General features: G+C 41.5%; 1 protein-coding gene across 3 annotated transcripts in view; it reads left to right on the forward strand.

The window, feature by feature from the left end:
* Nucleotides 1-4,238: 4,238 nt before the first annotated feature.
* RIMS3 (regulating synaptic membrane exocytosis 3) overlaps nucleotides 4,239-19,669 on the forward strand; it is a 100,074-nt gene continuing 84,643 nt past the window's right edge. For 2 of the 3 annotated variants that reach the window (XR_008888732.1, XM_056556993.1), the window contains exons 1-2: nucleotides 4,239-4,562; nucleotides 15,527-15,696. Coding sequence is in view for 2 of the 3 variants with exons in the window: in XM_056556993.1 (XP_056412968.1) it covers nucleotides 4,429-4,562; nucleotides 15,527-15,696 (304 nt within the window). In the remaining variant the exon portion in view is untranslated. Of the gene's footprint in view, nucleotides 4,563-15,463; nucleotides 15,697-19,669 lie in introns of all 3 variants that reach the window. The other variant, XM_056556994.1, reaches the window with a different exon arrangement.

A 19,669-nucleotide genomic window follows, 5' to 3' on the forward strand; every position in this document is an offset into this window, starting at 1 on the left:
GAAATGCAAATAACCACTCGGACACGAATAGCTTGTAAAAGGACCAGGAAGATTTATTCTTCCAGCATACAAGATTTACAGAACAACGCGTTTCGAGGGGCGGGGACCCCCTCTTTGTCAGGCTCTCTGATTGGGCTATGGGGATGACGCTTCCTGGTCCTTTTACAAGCTATCCGTGTCCGAGCGCTTATTTGCATTTCACTTTACTGATCCACGGAGGAGAGCGCCAATCAAAGCACGCCCATTGATGAGATCACCTGGATCCACTGCTGCTTCTACGAATTTGATCGTCCACCTCTGTTGGAACGTGAAGGCTGCACTCCTCCATTTTCATCCCCCGAGTGTGGGAAGCAACCGCTAAATGGTGTTGTGCCCATGGTACAACACAGAAAGGTGAGCAAACCTTTCTACTATACACATATATTGGCTGTATACTTCTGTTACCACTGCTACTGCGCTTAGATGCACATCGGTTTCTCTATTTTTTCTCTTTTCATATACTATTCCTGAAGATAAAGTTTGCAACGGTAGACCTTCCCATTACCTAATAGAGGTCAAAAGTTTGTCATTTTGGACTTCATTTGGGTTGCATCTTCAGAGATTGGTGGATACAATAGCGCAATGTGTTGCATCTAGTAAAAAAAAGCTCATACAGTATGATATACTTTTTTTTTTTAAGCATGGGATCCTTTGTATGACAGATGCTATTAAGTGGGACTTTTCCGAACATAAATGTCCGAATAACACTGTTAGGGTACGTTCACACTTACGTATTTTCTGCTGCAAATCTGCTGCAGATTTGCTTCACCAGATTTTGCTGCCCATTGACTTCAATGAGTAGCAAAATCTGCTAAAGCAAAGCTTCAGCAGAAAATACGCACGTGTGAATGCACCCTTATGCGGCAAAACAAAAAAAAAAAAAAAAGCAACCTTTGCCAGCATAAAGGACTTTCTGTGCTGGTAATCCAGTGGTCGTTTCGTGGGTGTGGTTTAGACGTGGTTTTCTAGGCACACCATTTATGCACTGAATTATGACGGGCAACTTTTGCAAAAGTCACACAGTTTTGCGCAACAACTGCACCAGGCTGACTGAAAGGTGCACTCCACAATAGTTCTGGAAACAGTAGCTGGCATTTATCAAAAGGCACAGGCGTCCTGATAAAAGCTTGCTAGCTGAGCTGGCTCACACTGGTACACCATGCAGTAGAAAAAAAACAAAAGTTTGGTTAATTAATGACCCCCTAAGAATCCATAGTTTTAATCAGCTGAACAATGGGCAAACTGCTGAGCAGTACAACAGAACTCAACATGGCACACAAAGTGATGATGAACGACATAGCTCCTAGGGTATCCCTATCCTGCAGCATGGACTTGCAGTACATACCATAGATCACTGCCACTTCTCTGAGCGGGAAAATAATAATAATTTTCTTGTTACTTTACTCTGTGTAAAGATACTAAACTTAACACTCAGACCCCAAACGGTTAAAACTTTTGACTTATCTCTATGACTAGAAAACTTTTCAAAAAAGAAAGAAGCAAGCTGTTGCTATGAACAACTAGTCAACTTTTCCTCTGCCCGGGTTTTCATTAAAGGGGTACTCCGCTGCTCAGCGTTTGGAACAAACTGTTCCGAATGCTGGAGCCAATGCCGGGAACTCGTGATGTCATAGCCCCACCCCCTCAGCCATCATGCCCCCTCCCATAGACTTGCATTGAGGGGGTGGGTGTGACCTCATAAGGGGACGGAGCTATGACGTCACGAGCTCCCAGCGCCGGCTCCAGTGTTCGGAACAATTTGTTCCAAACTCTGAGCAGCGAAGTACCCCTTTAATCTCCCCCAATGTTCATGCCAATAACTAGGGCATCAAAGGCAGCCTGCTAGGTACCCCTAGCTATATGTTGGAAGAGATCCAGTGGCCATTCAATCCTTTGAAAGCACCTGTTGCGTATTTAAATTAGAATAAAATTGCAAAATGATGACAGCATTCATGTGGAAAACCACTTTAGGCCAGGCTGGACATTAAAGGGGTATTCTAGGATTTTTTTTTATTTGACTATGCTACAGGGGCTGTAAAGTTAGTGTAGTTCATAATATAGTGTCTGTACCTGTGTGTGACGGTTTTCTCACAATTCTTATGTGATTTTTCACCCCAGTATTTATTTTTAACAGCATACAAAATGACTGGTGTCTCAGATTTTTCCCATGTGCAATGTGGCCGAGACCTGACTCACTAGTCAGCTGATGACAGGCAGCCTGTTTGCTTCAATGGGTGGCGGGATCGCTTGGTGGGAGAGAGATCAATCTGCAACTAATGCAACAGATGTAGGCACCCTGATTGTAAACCACATGCCTTTTGTTTCAATGGGTGGGGTGGCTGATGTGTGGGAGGGAGGAAAATGGAATTGTAGGATTTGTAGTCAAAAAAAGAAAAGTCAAACAGGAAATACAAGTTGGCAAAAAGTTAGCCACAGTGTTATGGTAATCTCACAGAATAGCCATTGAGCCCCAAGACACGCGCAGATCCTTCCTAAGCATGTCCATTACTGTCTGCCAGGTACGCACTAAAATCACCTTATGGTGGATAACCCCTTTAAATAGAGTCTGTCTGTATTTGCTGCTATGAGCTACAGGCATCATTGTATAGCTGCTAGGGTATAAACTCCAACTGTACCTTTCATGGAGCTGATGGTGGCTGCTGATCTTAGAAAATAATCTTTTTATTACTTAGCCAATTTACACAGTGGTGGGCTTAAGCTGCTTAAGTACCACATCCTGGCACACCTCCTCGCTCACCCTCTCCTCCCAGCTCTCCTTGACTGATCTACAGGGCTCTGTGGGCATCCCTGTCTGGGTGTTGGCAGTGTGAGATCAGATGTCCTTATAAAAAACACCTGTTACTTTTTTTTTTTTAAAGTTTACATCTGCCAGTCATTCTTATGGCAAGGACCCATCTGGGCCAGCCTAGATTCAAGTGAATATATGTATGACTGTGGTGTGAACTCAATGACCAAAGGTCTGTAAACACTTTAAATGACACTTTCAGATGCATGCTGGACACTGATGCCCATTTTGGTGCCAATTTTCTCTGATTCATGGTTGCTTTTAAATTAATTTTCCCTAGGGCACTTGATTTAATGTAATTTTACTGTGTCCATTTTAGGACATCGTCAGACGTAACTCCGTCCTCCGTCAGGGTAAATAGTGTCCCGCTTCCTCCCACGGGCCAATCTCCGTCAGCCTACTCCCTCCTTTGTCATCCTAAAGTCTCTCATCCGAAACTCTGTCATCCCTTAGACGAAAAACTTTCCTGCTGTGTAGCAGAGCCGAGTCAGTGTCGGCTCACTGCTATATGGGTTCTGCTGTACGCGCTTTTCAATGTCTGCTTTGCTATACAGACTCTGTAGCATATGTAGTGTCTGTAGTACACGTGCAAGTTTCACAGTTTCGACTCTACTATACATGCTGTTCAGCGTCGGCACTGCTATGCGGCAGGAATTTGTGTCTGAGGGAGAATCGTCTGAGGCATGATTGCGTTTTGGAGGATAGAGTTTCGGATGAGGGAGGATGGAGTTGTGGCTGAAGGAGAATGGCGATTGGTGTGAAAGAGGAGGCGGGACGCCATTTCACATGACGGAGGACGGAGTTGCGGCTGATGAGTGACGGCGATTGGTCCGAGGGAGGAGACGGGACGCCTTTTCCCTGACGGAGGATGGAGTTGCGGCTGACGACTGATGGTGATTGGTGTGAGGAAGGAGGCGGGACGCCTTTTCACCTGATAGAGGACAGAGTTGCGGCTGACGACTGACGGAGATTGGCCCGAAGAAGGAGGCGGGACACCGTTTCCCCTGACGGAGGACGGAGTTACGTCTGACGACTGACGATGTCCTAAAATGGACACCGTATAATTTGTTATTATGATGAGTTCTCAGTAGTTACTGAAGCATCAAAAAAAAATTAAATAAAAATAGAAAAATAAACAATCATATATTTTTAGTAAATAAGGAACTGGTGAATAAGAAATCAACTTCATCACATCATGGCACCATGTCCCCCTGAGAATATTGAATTTAGGGCAAAGCGCTTCATAAATTCTGATGGTTGACTTAATTAACCCCTCTCTCTCTGGATACAGATGACAACAGTATCATGTGTCGAGGGCTGCTACAGCAATGAGGCGGTTAATGAGGCATCTCCATCCCAGCTTTTGGCTACTGCAGAAGTGGGTCAGCACGGTTGCCATGGTGATGCTTTAGCAACCAATCTTGCAGGCGCTCCCTCAGTATCTCTCCAGAAGCCCTTCAAGATTAAGAGCTCCTTGTGCTTCCATCTCTTCCTCTCCCTGTCTCCTTGTCTCTCACTTGCTGTCTCCTGCTGCCTTGGTACTGCCAGCAACCGGCCCTGCTCCATGCTGCAGCCCTCTTTCCATGCCCACAGCAGCCTCTCATCTGGTCGCTGGGGAAAGGGAGGGGAACAGGCAAAGTTGGGTGATCTGTTTGCCTTTTTCTTCAGCCAGTTCTTCTCCACGCCTCCCTGGCACCAAGACTCTGCTTGCCAGCTGGTAAGAAGCGTGGCTGCAAAATGCCATGAATATCTGCTTTTCTAATCTGTCATTTATATTGTGTGTGCGTGTGTGTATATATATATATATATATATATATATATATATATATATATTAATATAATCTTGTATATATGTGTGTATATATATATGTGTGTATAGTATATATGTGTGTGTATGTATATACATATATATATATATATATATATATATATTGTATATTGTATATATGTGCGTGTGTGTGTGTGTATATATATATATATATATATATATATATATATATTGTATATATGTGCGTGTATCACTACTATATGCTACTCATCATCCTGCTATGCCTATATCAATAAGCCTACAATGCACCTTACTACAGAAACCTATATATGCATTTTACTATTACAGTGCATCTTGTTTTATTTCCTACAAATATCCATGTTGTTTTTATTACAATGGCTGAATAATTATTGTTTTCGGAAACAGCTTCATTTTACCGTGTTATCTGATAGCCCCTCCAGTACCACTAAATCACCCATATTTTTTGTATAAGGAATTCATTGTAAATGTTAAAGTTTCTTGGGCAAATTCTGCATTTAGTCTGTATCGGCAAAAACCGCATAGAGTACATGTTAAATGAAACAGGTAGAGACAGACTGTACTAAGTACCTAAGGCCAAATTGTATCCAGATCAGACTGTAAATAATGAATGCCCCTTTCACCTACTTTCTCCATCTAATCCCCCACAGTTGTAAGATGCCGGTATAATTGGTCTCACAGTAGCCTCCTATCAATAGAACATAGAGTTGCTCAATTTCATTGATCCCTTCTATAGAGCTGGAGAAATTAATCACATCTCCTCATATTGCAGGGCCCTTAAAATACAATGACCCTTCCCCCAACACACAAGCTTATCCTGCTGTGACTTACATCGGCGTGAGGAAGTAAAAAATATGTTTATTTTGTAAATAAGGGAGATAATTTCCATTTTAAATATGACCCCCTGGTTTGTCCATTATATCCTATTCCAGTGGTTTTCAACCTGCGGACCTCCAGATGTTGCAAAACTACAACTCCCAGCATGCCCGGACAGCCAACGGCTGTCCGGGCATGCTGGGAGTTGTAGTTTTGCAACATCTGGAGGTCGGCAGGTTGAAGACCACTGTATTCACTTTGGAAATGTGTTATGATTTGTCCTGTAATATGCTAATATTGAGAACCCACAGATCTATTTATGATATGTTCCGTGACTACTTCTGCATCATGGTCACACTTTCATCTATAAGCAGATAGGCTCGGGAAGTAGATGAGCGCTGCAAACTGAATACTGATATGTAAACTGCAGCAGTGCCTGAATCACATGACACAGTATGCGAGAGCACAGGAGGTGGCAGACTGTCACATCCAGCCTTCTCAAAATACATCCGACCTCCCCAAGACTCAGGCTGTAATAAACAGCTATGGTCGAACGTATTGCTTTCATTCTATTGTCCGATGTGAATGTTTATTGATCCATTGTGTGTCTGTAATCAGCATTCTTCTTTGTCTGTGATCATGACAGATTGCATCTTATCACTGCAACCATTACTCCTTGGTGATCCTATCTGTATAAGACCATGATAACTGGACATGGATACATTTGATTTATTGGTGGAATAACAGGTCTCTTGATCCGACGGGTACATGTGACAGTGATTTGTAGATGTCACCTTTTTCATCTCATAAACAAGTGAAAAGAACACATGAAACATCTTCCTTCCAAACTGGGTGATCACACATTATATGTGATTTTCAGTGATTTGTAGTACACAATAACTGAGGTCTCATTCTCAGTTTCTTAACATCCTAGCAACAATTGCGTCAGTAGTAAAATTCTGTTGGATTTTGCTGAATATGTGACAAACTATAATGTGGAGCCGACTACATATGTTTTATTAAAACAGACATACCGTATATACTCGAGTATAAGCCGAGTTTTTCAGCACAATTTTTCGTGCTGAAAATTCCTCCCTCAGCTTATACTCGAGTGATAAAAAAAATACTGTTTGGGGGTGGGGCGAGGGGGGGTTGGCCATCTTCACTGCAGGGACCATCCAACTAGTGATGCTGCATTGACGACGGCGCACAGGGACGTCTGTGCGCAGCATATGTCTGTGACGTCAGGGGCGTCCCTGCACACGAACGTCCCAGCGCGGTCTGTGCAGCGTCACTAGTCTGGGGCCGGGCCGGAGCGGAGAAGAGGGCCTCCCGGTGAAGATGGACGGCCCAGACCGGCTCACCCTCCCCACCGGAATGCGGACGGTCCCTGCAGCTACTAGGCAACAGGACCAAGGGAACTGGGGAAGAGAGTAGACAACGAGGGGGGCCTTTATGATGATGGAGGGGGTGGTCTGGATGATGACAGGGGGGATATAGACTGGGGGTGATGATGACAGGGGGGGTTTGACAGGGGGTGATGATGACGGGGGTCTGGATGATGACAGGGGGGATGATGTATTTCCCCCCCTAGGCTTATACTCAAGTCAATAAGTTTTCCCAGGTTTCGGGGGTGAAAGTAGGGGCCTCGGCTTACATTCGGGTCGGCTAATACTTGAGTATACACGGTAACTGAAAGCTATGACATGGTACAAAGCAATTTAATGTACGTGTGTCAGAAAAAAATAGATCTGGATATTTCATGTTGACAAAGAATAGTAATGCTAGGCATGCATAAATATTTCACTATGGAGCAGAAAGAATTGGTTCTTTAGGGGTTCAGTAAAGAATAAGATAATCCTTACTGCCCTACAGAAAAACTCGGCAATAGATGGTCCACTATTTGGTCGAGTGCTGGATATGAGATGCTGTATTATTTACTGACAGCCTGTACTTAACCTGGACTTAGAACATTATTAATATGTGCCACCATGCTTACCATTGAATGTAGCATTGCCAGAAGTCCATAGGAGTGTGGAGATTCTTTGGTGTCAATCGTCAGCTGTGTCCCTTGTTGCTAAGCAGCAGCTCAAATAAAATGCACATTACTTCAATAGAACAGGGAGAAGCTCTGATGCTGGTTATCTCTGGGGCTACCTGCTGGTCTGCCAGGATGCATAGACTTACGATTACTGCATACTAGACTATGTTCACAGCTAATGCGGTTCAAAGCACTAAATTTCCACCTGCGCCCTCACCATATAATAAGGCCAGGTTCATATTGCGATTCCTCCCTCTGTGGAACATATACGTTGGCAACCTGTCAAAATGGCATACTGATGTAAATTTGCATTGTGCATGGACCCCATTGACTTAAGTGGCCAAAACAGTGAGCATGCGACTACATCCCAGACGTTTCCGCGCACATATACACGATCTGACACAGATTCAAAAGAGTTTGCTGCAATTTTGAGAGTACAAACATGTATACATTTATACAGTAGCTGTTAGGGCCACTGAAGCCAATGGGGCCTGTGCCAGTCCATGCAGGGGCCACTTTGACATTGATTTCCCATTTTGACAGAATGCAGATGTATACATGCCAAGGAGGGCACAATTGTCGTGATAACCCAACCTAAACCCAGTACCCAACCAAAAAACTTATTGTCCACACAACTGTACATTTCATTTGGTCTCTGGTTTCTGTAACCTGGCAAGCAGAGAATCTTTGCTAATACTTCTTATACACTTAACTTGTACATTTATAACCCTTTTAGATTTTTACCCATGACAAATCTCTGTAGTGTGTTGTACTGCACAATGGAACTGGTACACAAGGGGTGCAATGGTAAGGGTTGAAGCTTCCCACACAGTTCAGATATATAGAGTGTTGGTATGGTGGGCTGAGGAGAGAAAACTATTGAAATTGTGAGGACGGTGGTATGGAAACATCTCACATTCGCAGGAATTGCATTGAATGATGCAACAGAGAATTGAGGCTGTGATTCATGTAACAAGGTTCCAAATCCTTTCATTGTTACTTTGGGAGATAGCTGCTGCTGCTTCCTGTAAAAATCATAAAGCTGTTGACAACTTGTTGTACATGCAGTGCTCCAACATTATTGCTTCCTGTTAATCTCCCCCCATTGGGTAGATAGGTTGCTCCAGTAGGTAGTTTTCCTCCAGAAGGTAGCTTTTTTCCGCATGTTGGTAGGCCACCCTGTAGATAATCCCCAATGCCAGCAGCCTAGAGACCGCACAGCCTAGAACTCGCTAGCACACAGGAAGATAGGACCCCCTGAAAGTAATTTGCCCCCTTTCCCAGGAAATACATTAGGTCAACCCTAAAAATAGTTTTTAGTTTGCCCCTGAATGCATCCTGTAGGTAGAATCCCCCTGCATGTAGTCTGCCTCACCTGTATGTAGGACTCCTCTGTAGGTAGCTTGCTCCTGTAGGTAGTTTGCCCTTCTGTATGTAGGACCCCTCTGTAAGTAGCTTGCTCCCTGTAGATAGAACCGCCCTGAAGGTAGGTTACACCCTATAGGTAAGACCCTGCATAGGTAGTTTGCCCCCCTGTCTTTTGTTTATCCCCTGTATGTAGGACCCCCTTGCAAGTAGCTTGTTCCCTCATAGGTAGAAATAGCTCTGAATAGCCCTTTAGGTAGTATACCCCCTGTGTATAGGACCACCTGTAGGTATCATGCCCCCTGTATGAAGGACTTCACTTTACATAGGATGCCCCTGGCTTCTTCCTGCAGCAACTAGAGGCCGGTAGCCTCTCTAGTTGTTGAATACGCACCAGAAGAAGTGAAGTTCCTAGCTTCTAGTGGCCACAGACAGCTTAATGTCAGCGGCCTAAAAGACCACACAACCTAGAACTCGCTAGCACACTTGAGGCAGGGCTAAGCCACAGGGTCCTAGCGCACCCAATCGCCATCTTCCTGACCAGACAGCTGCGGCATGCCTGGGGGGTCCTCCTGACACCCGGTGTGCCATGGCACCCCAAATTGGAAGCCACTGATCTAGACATAGTATAATTTTTTTTTAATAATTCCAGTTCAACATTTGTTTTGTTTGTCTAACACAGAGTAAATTAATCACAAGACAACCCCTTTTGAGATCTTAAATGGTCACTGTTGTTTTAAATAACTTCCCTTCATGTAATAGTCCATGTGATTCCTAACTTTTTACATCATTTAATTTACAAAAATTACCTCTTAGCCCAGAAAAGCAGCTCTAAATCTTGGCCACTAGATGTCTCTGTAAAGAGCTTGAGGTAATGATGAGAGCATCACGATGAGAGTATCCCTAGAGTCTATGTCACACAGCTGAAAGGTTTTGACCCAATGTTCCTCTCTATCCCATACACCTTTTCAAATACAGCTATTCTGACACATAAAGACTAATAATAAGGCCTCTGAAAGCCAAGATTCCGGTAAACAACTTGAATTTTACTTTTCTCTTACAACAGCCCAGTACAATACAGACACATGAATGTAATATTTCTAACACATACATCTGCTTTTGGATAAACACATCTTTATTGCTTTTACACGTGTTTGTGAAAATGACTGATTCAGTTATAGACTGGTGTAACAACTCTCTCATTTACTAGCTTAAAGGGGTATTCCAGGAATTTTTTTTATTTGACTATGTTACAGGGGCTGTAAAGTTAGTGTAGTTCATAATATAGTGTCTGTACCTGTGTGTGATGGTTTTCTCACAATTCTTCTGTGATTTTCACCCCAATATTTATTTTTAACAGCATACAAAATAACTGTTGTCTCAGATTTTTCCCAGGTTTCAATGCGGCTGAGACCTGACTCACTAGTCAGCTGATGACAGGGAGCCTGTCTGCTTCACTTGGGACAGGCTCCGATATAACTTGATTGAAGACATGAGTAGTGACAATGTGGCCTAAACATAAGAGGCATGCCTGACGTTAACAGTACCTAGACTCACTAAATTTCAGTTTTATTCGGTAAACAGAAAATGTGATAGAAGCTGAGGGACTGACGTTCTGCCAGCTATGGTCAAGGCAGTACTGAAGTAACTAGAAAAGAGCAAGATCCACCTCTATTCCCAAGCTAGAGGGTGCAGTTGAAACTGGCTCCTGCATTTATTGGCTAGGAGTCCTATATGTGACTTGATTCTGGATCAGCTGTACTAGAAGTGCAATGCAAAAAGCAAACAAATTAAGCCTCTGTATGCTGTAGAACTTTGTGTATGCATAAAATGACAACTACATATACAAAGCCGAAAATACAGTTACCTAGGCCATCAGCATCTAAAATACTTAAATTACAGTTCCAGCAACCATTGTGAGGTGACAGTAGGAGATTCCGTGTCGGAGGCACCACTGTGCCGTGATACATGTAACTCCAACACCCCTTCCTGACATATGCTAAAGTTTGACACTGTAGCAATCAGCATCTAGCTGTTTTTGTATACATTTGCATATTGTTTATTCATATGGGGAGGTTATATATACTGGTACCTCTATAACAGATGTATATAGGGATCTCTGATAATTTATAATTGTGTAGAGAGTGTTCTCTCATGCATTTTATGTTATAATAGTACACCACTGTTAGTGTTCTAATGCAGGACCTTATATTTATATTTACTTTATCATTTGATGTTCATTGTTACTTGTCCTTTATATGCTAATGCTATATGACAAGTGTCAAAAAGAGATTCCCCTGATGAGTGTACCGTAATAGGTGCAGGAAACGTGTAGGGACAAACAGGGACACTTAGGGACAGGTTCCAGTGTGGGACTGCCCTGCATAGCTCCTGCTATTGATTTAATAATATGATATATGCACAATCACCTCACTTGTATATACACCTTAATTGTTTTATACAAGTCCTGCAATCGTCATTTTAACTGTAAGATTAAAGGTTGGGTTTTATATTTGCAGTTTCTCTTAGTGGTAATACATTTCCAGCTAAACTTTTATACTTCAGCCATCCGACTACTCTGATGGGTAGCAGGTGGAGGTGCTGTACTGGGCTACCACATGTTCTATTACTGCAACCTACTGTTTACTGCCTGTATGCAGCCTCTGCAAGACAGAGTATAGGAAGTGGGGCAGAACTTAGTGTGTACTGTATTCTGGGGAGAAAGGAAGACTGCGTACCTGCATCTGTGAGTGCCCAAGGAATCTGCACTGTCCAGGCAATGTAAATAATGGCTTCCACACACATCTCGACAGCAGTGCTTTGTGTAACCCTGTCCTTGCTTTTCTGCTCCTGTTTATTTCCTTTCTGCTCATAGCACCTTGCAAAGCCAGTTCATCAGTAACCTTTCCACTCCCCACATGCCATCTATAGAAGAGTACTGTATAAATGATCCCCTACAGAGTACCAACCAGTTCAGTGTTAAGGTTAACTCTTTTATTTTTATTTTTTTGCTGTCCTGCTGTCCATGTCTGTTCACATAGCACCTTACACAAATTCAGTGCATTAGTAAACCTTCTCCCTCCACATTTATTGTATTGTACTGGGTAAATCATCATCTAGACAGGACAGGGACACATCTATGTGTAGACAAAGCTGTAGATACAATAAGGGAGATTTACTGTCTGTTGTGATTTAGTGTGACATGGCGCACATATTCGGCACAATTTTCAGCTGGCCAGAATTTCCTAGAGCCTTGTAATAAATTCCAGCTAATTGTTCAACACTACGTTTTTATTTGGTGCACAAAACTGCACACCTGCTGCATGTGCTACACCTTATTAGAAGATTATCACCCAAAACATACGGGCTGAATCATAACCACACGTACAGAGGTCTCATGTGGAAAAAGTGTTTCCAAAAATACCTACATGTCACACCAGACACAAAATGGATAATCAGTATTTAATCTTTATTAGAAAATCGCAAAAAAATAAAATAATAATTATTATTATAATTAAAATAATTATAAGGACAACAACAATCAGACTAACCTGACTGCTGTGAAAGGGCAACAAAATGGTAAATTAAGATAAAATACATACAGATATCAGATAAAATCTGTATGACCACCAGTATATATCACATATATAAAATAGTACTGCTGTGTAGCAAACATGGTGCTGACTTGCTGTAAGGGTATGTGCCAGGGGTCTTGTTACCTATTCTGCTCATGGGGAAAATTGTGGGGAAAATTGTTACATGCTTATCAGTAGGTCCTTGAGGAAGTGTAGTTCATATGCTTTATTTAAACTATTTTCACACCTTGTTGGGTCAATTTTTCCCCTAACTCTCTAGCCAACCTAGTGACCATATTTTCTGAGTATTAGTACCTTTTCACATTTATATCAAGATTTCTTTGTTCTATGGTATATCAATGTTAGTGTTTGCTGCACAGCAGTACTTTTTTTTTTTACTTCTGTTTTTGTCCTTTTAATTGTTTTTAAGCAATTTTCTAATAATGATTACATTTTGATTATCCCTTTTGTGTCTGGTGTGCCTTGTAGGTATTTTTGTAAACCTTATTAAAAAAAATTCGAAAAACAAGCAAAATATGCAAGACAATTTACACATTTTATAAAAAAAAAAAAAAAAAAAAAAACAGAGTGGGAAGGAGGCTATAGAAATTGGAGAGGGTGTTGAAGCCCCAGGCCCCAGGAAACCACTGCAGCACCAATGGCTCCCACCAGTGAGAACATGCTACCTAATTCACATAATGAAGTTGCAGATAAATCTTCCTTTTACCCTTTGTGTTCAGATGGGGCATTTAATAAATGACATCACCACTAATTACCCTGAAGTTTTACTGCCATTGTTTGAAATCCCTTTAAAAATGGTGCAATTTTACCATCATTTTGTTAAAATAGCAGTTAATTGCAGCAGTAATTAGGTTATCCAGCCAAATTATCCAGCACGTATTGTTGGTAACTTGTGGTAACCCCTTTAAAGTATGTCTCAGATATACAGACCATTCAATGAAATGTAAAGTCTCAAATTAAATCTAAAGTCAGAAATAAATGCAATAGTCAAACCTTTTAAAAGTCACAGATGATAAATCTGGCGCCAAAAGATTGCAAATGGCATGGGTGCTTGCCAAATCTCACATATTGCGGCAACAGCAGATTCTCGGTCTACATTAGCCATTTGCGGTTTGTTTACAGGCGAAAATGCTTAAGTAAATGTTCCCCAATATGTTTATTATTTGCATGATTCATTTGAAAACAGTACGACTGTTCACTGACATCTCCTGCTGTTTAGCAAATGACTGTTGCTGTGTGAGCAAATGAAACGCCATGAGTCAGAATAGTCAGACTTTAATATGATAAGAATTCCATACTAGCGGGAACAGTATTGCTTACATCCTGGGAATACATTTATATCTCTTCTACATGATGGAACAAGAAAATCATAAATGGGAAGGATTAAAAAATTGAATATTAATAATATACAATGCATTGTGAAAGTTTTTTGACCCTTTAACTTTTTTTTCCAGATTTTTGAATGTTGCAGACTAAAATAAAAAATCTATTTCCCCCCCAATATTCCTTAAAATGGTACTCTGCCCCTAGACATCTTATCCCCTAACCAAAGGATAGGGGTTAAGATGTCTGAACGCGGGGGTCCTGCTGCTTGGGACCCCCGCTATCTTGGCCGCGGCACTACAGACATCCAGTGCACGGACCGAACTTCGCTCCGTGCCAGGTGACTGGCGATGCGGGGCGGCCGTCACACCCCCTCCTAGAGACTTGCATTGAGGGGGCGTGGCAGTGACATCATGACCCCAGCGGCGGGACCCCCATGATCAGACATCTTATTCCCTATCCTTTGGATAGGGGATAAGATGTCTAGGGGCAGAGTACCCCTTTAATGCATCCAATACCCTATAATGACAAAGTGGAAACAGAATGTTTTAAATCTTTACTCATTTATTAAAAAGGAAAAACTAAAATATTGCATTGACATAACTATTCAGACCCATTACTTAGTACTTAGTTGAAGCACCATTGACAGCGATTACAGCCTCTAGTATTCTTGGGTATGACACCACATGATTTGCACACCTGGATTTGGGGATTTTCTGCCATTCTTCTTTGCAGATCCCCTCAAGCTCTGTCAGGTTGGATGGGGACCTTCAGTGGATGGCCATTTTCAGGTCTCTCCAGAGATGTTCACTTGGGCTGGGCTACTGAGGGACATTAACACAATTGTCCCTAAGCCACTCCATTGTCTTGTTAGAAAGTAAATGTTTGGAGATCCAGAGCACTCTGGATCAGGGTTATACTAAGTATATCTCTGCACTTTGCTCCATTCAGCTTTCCCTCAACCCTGACCAGTTTACCTTTCCTAGCTGCTGATGCTGCCACCACCAAGCTTCACTGTAGAGATGGTATTGAGCAGATGAGCAGAGCTCTGTTTCTTCCAGACATGATGATTGGGCACTTTTTAAAAATGTTTACATTTAGAGTAAATTGTTATAAAAAAAATGGCACAAAAGTTAGCACGGATGCAACACAGAATGTAGGATATAAAAGAATGGGGCAAGTTTTTCTATTGGTGTTCACCTGCCAAATTCAACCGTTAAGGTGCAGCAAAAACATCTTGGAAATAAATAGCAGCAGTAATGTGCAATGCTTCCTAATACATATTACAGCATGTAGAACAAGTGAAAAAATGAAGTTTTATATGAATGTAGACCACATACATGCACCATTTCCTCGTTGTGTTTATTTGAATGTTCTTTGCCCCTGGGATCTGGGGCTGGGATCTTACACTAAACAGAATCACCTCTCCTAGTTAGGGCATTTGGGTTTATTTAATCCTGTTGGGAGTTGCTGTCCATTTTTTACAGTGTATGTGTGGGGGAGTATTCATATACTCCTCCCATCTAATCTGGGTTTGTTATAGATGTGGCAGCTTGCACCTGTGCATTTATTTATTTATTATGTTTGTTGTGCTGACCATTGTTATTTTTATTGAAAATGTTTTTATTACTTGTATAATATTCCCGTTTTACTTTCTTCCACATGTGAAGATCTTTCCTCCCCAAAATGTTCAACGGGGAGGCTAGTTCCTCATCCAGAAATGTCATCCGCAGCTCCAGCATCAGCGGAGAGATGTACAACCTAGAGAAGGGTTCGTCAGCATCTACAGATGCAGCTGGTGGTACAACAACAAAGAAGAGGAGGTCCAGTCTTGGAGCTAAGATGGTGGCTATTGTGGGGCTGTCCCAGTGGAGTAAAAGCAGCATGCAAATAAACCAGCCAGGTAAGTCTTCTTTAAATCTGTTTACGACATGAATTAAGAAATCCTATGCAATACAGAACAATCGTTCTGATACTTACTACTGACTTTTTTTTAGCATTTTGCTCTTTTGATATGTCAGCGACAGTTTTGATTGGTCGCAGTCTGAATGTTCAGATCCCAACTGATGCTATGCGCATTCTGTCCCTTCACGAAACCCTCTGACGGGTTGAGATTATTTCATAATGCAAGTCTATGTTACTGTCTCAGTCCCACAGACCGAGCGGGGAGAGAAGCATGCAGCCCCGCTTTTCTTCCTCATTCTAACAATCGGTCGGGGTCAGAACACTCACATCCCAATTTATCTAAACTTTTGTCATGTCTATAGGACACGTCAAAAGTATTTTTTAAACTTTAATTAAAGTGTATGGAGGGGATTAATAATAGGGGCATAGAGAAAATAGTTGACAAGGGAGAAAATATTTGCATAATTTTTGCACAAGATCCAGCTGTGCGCATAAATTATGGGAATATTTGCTCTTTTGCGTCTCTGGGCATGGCTTCATGGGAAGGAGTGTGGTTTTGCCACTGCTCTGAAAATTTGTGACAGTTTACACTTTCTAAGGAGGGTGCACCTCTACATAAATACAGCAAGCCTGTAGACGGGCTTGTAAGACATTTACAATGTTGCTGGCTGTAAAAATTTGTCTACCATTCCTTGCTGGCACAGTGTCTGTGTACATTTTTTTCTGGTGTGCATTCTGGGAAATTTATGAAAACTTGTGCAGAAGAGAACCCTGGTTCCCTGAAGCTCCCGGTTCACCAATATCCAGTCCCCCGCTGGTCTCTACTTGTTCCTACTTCCAAGATGAGAGGTCTCAGTAGGATCTTTCTGCTCCTGACTGAGGTGGGACAATTCTGCAGCCACTGATTGGTTAAGCAGGCAAGTTCTGCTGAGACGTCTTGATTCAGAAGTAGCAATGAACAGTGGGAAGTCAGCGGAACCTGAAGTTGATGGAATGCATGTTGTGGGAGGCTGAGGTAGGTAAATGTTATTTATTTATTTTACCCGCCCCCTCCCCCCCCCCCCCCCCAAACATACTAAAACAAATTGGATCCTGGAATATCTCATAAAAAGCATTTATTCCATACATTTCTGATATATGTGGGATCTATATACACACATGCTTGGCTGTTTGCATAATTCTTGTAGAAATGAATACAGAGAAAAACACATATGTGTAGTGATCACCTCTCCATTCATTCCAGTCCTCATGGATGCGGTTACTATTAACTGCCTCACCAGACGGGATGGGGGCTAGTCAGACAAACAGGTATTGGTTCCAGAAGAATGTGTAGCATAATTATTACTATTTGTCTCACACCTTTATCATATAATGCTCTGTTTGTGAACTAGACATGTGATCTAAAAGCTGTTTTAAGAGCATTAACTCTGTTTGTACAGATGACTACAAAAGAGACTTAGGGTGCCCATACACATTATACAGGATAGTCAGCCAAACCTGCTGATTTTGAAACAGCTATTGATGCAAAGAAAGACATGAGCATATTGGATTTTACATACTGATCCTTTGTTTCCAGGGTAATAAACTGTTACCAGAGCATTCCTTCAAAATGTCACTGTTTTCATAATCTCCAATCCTGGTATACTTGCATGACTACTGTGTGTTATCCAGTAGATCTCCCCTTTGCTTTATACAGTTAGTAGAGCATGCCTTCTGCTTTCTGACACTTGAGAGCTATTATAGTTCATCTGAAATTGCATTTTCTTGGTGGAATTGAGCAAGAAAGCTTCTATTTAATGCCCATAATCCAACTAATATTTGACATTTATGTTTTTGTATTTGTCATTTATGGTTATAATTGTGACATTATGTTGTAGATACACTACTTCACTAAGATTCAGAACATGATGTTGGCTGAAATACAACCTGTCCATGGTTATTCAGCTCAATCTAATTCTCAACACTGTAGTTCAGCCAGTATAGAACAATGCCAAGAACAAACATAATAGATAAGATAAACTGAGAGCTGAACGTAGAGATTGCTGCATGTAGGGGGTATTCAGACACCAAGGGTGCACTGAAAGGGGAGGGGGCAACATCCGTTTCACACGGCAAGTGTGCTTTCTGTGACCCACAGCCAGTGGAAGCACACCAGATGAAGAACTCTTGCAATGTAAAACAGATGTGCCTCAGGCATCTGGATATCTTTCCCTGTTCTATGTTTTAATTCTATAAGACTTTTGCAGTGAGGGCCACCTACCTTCTTTGATGTGAATCTATAAAGAAAAACTTTATGGACAAGTGCACATGCAGTAGAAAAACAAAGACTCCCTAATGCTAGCATTTAGGATAGTGTGATGTTTGCCCACATGGGATGCCCTGCAGTGGTCACAAAACTGCACAGTGTAATAGCACCCTTATACATGCCAGTAATTGGCAGTGACCAGCCACTCAAACAATCAATGGATCAATAGATTTGTTCACTCACATTATTTGCATCATAATTATTTAAAGGGTAACTGACAGCAGCATCACCCGCACTAACCTGAATATATCCATTAATAGTGGGGGTGATGCCGTTTACTGGATAAAAATCCATTGTGCCATTATAATCCAAACATACTGATTGTCTTTTCTGAGCAATGGGTGCAGTTTCCAGCCTGTCTGAGCAATGTTTATCCTGTCCTCTCTGGCTGATAATACCACTCTTTTCGAAAATATTTCTTCCTCCATCTTTTGCCCTTGCAGACCGCATTCTGTAATGTAAACAGGAAGGCCACATGGGTAATGTCTTGCACATCATGCAGATGTGCTGAATGAAGAAGGGCTAAGGAACATTTATGAAAAGGGTAGTATTATCAGCTGGAGTGGGCGGGAGAAGCATTGCTCAAAGAAACTGGAGACCGCCCTCCATTGCTCAGAAAAGGTAATTTACATATATGGATTATTGCAGATTATTACAAAGGAATGGAGCAATGTATATTTATCAGGTTACCTGCATTTTAAACAGCATCACGTGCTCTACTACCCTGTATATTCAGATTAGCGTGGGTAATACTGCTGTCATAAATATCTGTTACTTGTTCTGTATTCCTTCAAGGTTTGATGGGCTAATGACAAATATACTTTAACTCATAGATACACAGCTAAATAGACAAGTACAAATAGCATTGTACTCTGAAGAGATTTATGAATCTTCTGACTTGTCATTTTTATCTCAATAGTTTTGTGTTGTTTTTTTCTTCCAGTGAGTTGTCTTATTTTTCTTTTATTGTGGTGCGATTATCCTATCTGAAAAGCTACCCTTCATGCAGAGCTAACTACTCCTGTTGTCAGTTATAGCTGTGCAAAGCTGTCATTAGATTGACAGTGCGGCTACCTCCTCACTAGTTGATATGCCTTTTTTATTGCCTCCACCATCAGCTCAGGCTTAATACATGCTTGGATAACTTCAACAAAGGGATTAGAGACACGCAAGTGGAGAACTATACATTGTTCTACTTTACAGATCTGTTATTTGCTTTCAAACCTAAGATAATTGGCATATAGGAAGTGGATTCTATATAAGGCACTAGTTACTTGTTGCCTATATGTTCTTGGGCTGGGTAGAAATCTCCCAAAAACATGATTATTGCATAGAAGCACATAGAAGTCTGCCTGCTTATCCAGCAGACTATACAATCTTTGTACTGTACTGAATTTTGGAGGACCCAGCAGCACAGTTGGATTTTTCCTAATGAGATTCAAGCTTCAAAGCAAAGCTTTCTAACACATAAGGTATAGCAAAGTGGATTGTCATTAAAAAGGATTGTATTCTATACATGCAAAAAGCTTCCTTACAGGACTATTCTGTTATCCAGAGACTGCAAGTCTAGTTTAAAAATGAAATGTAAAATTACAGAATGAAAAAATGGTTAATATTTGCTATACACACTTTTATAAACACGTTTTGCTTATTCACCAGTCTGTAC

This window comes from Hyla sarda, chromosome 2 (genome assembly GCF_029499605.1).
Source record: "Hyla sarda isolate aHylSar1 chromosome 2, aHylSar1.hap1, whole genome shotgun sequence".
Taxonomy (NCBI): Eukaryota; Metazoa; Chordata; class Amphibia; order Anura; family Hylidae; genus Hyla; species Hyla sarda.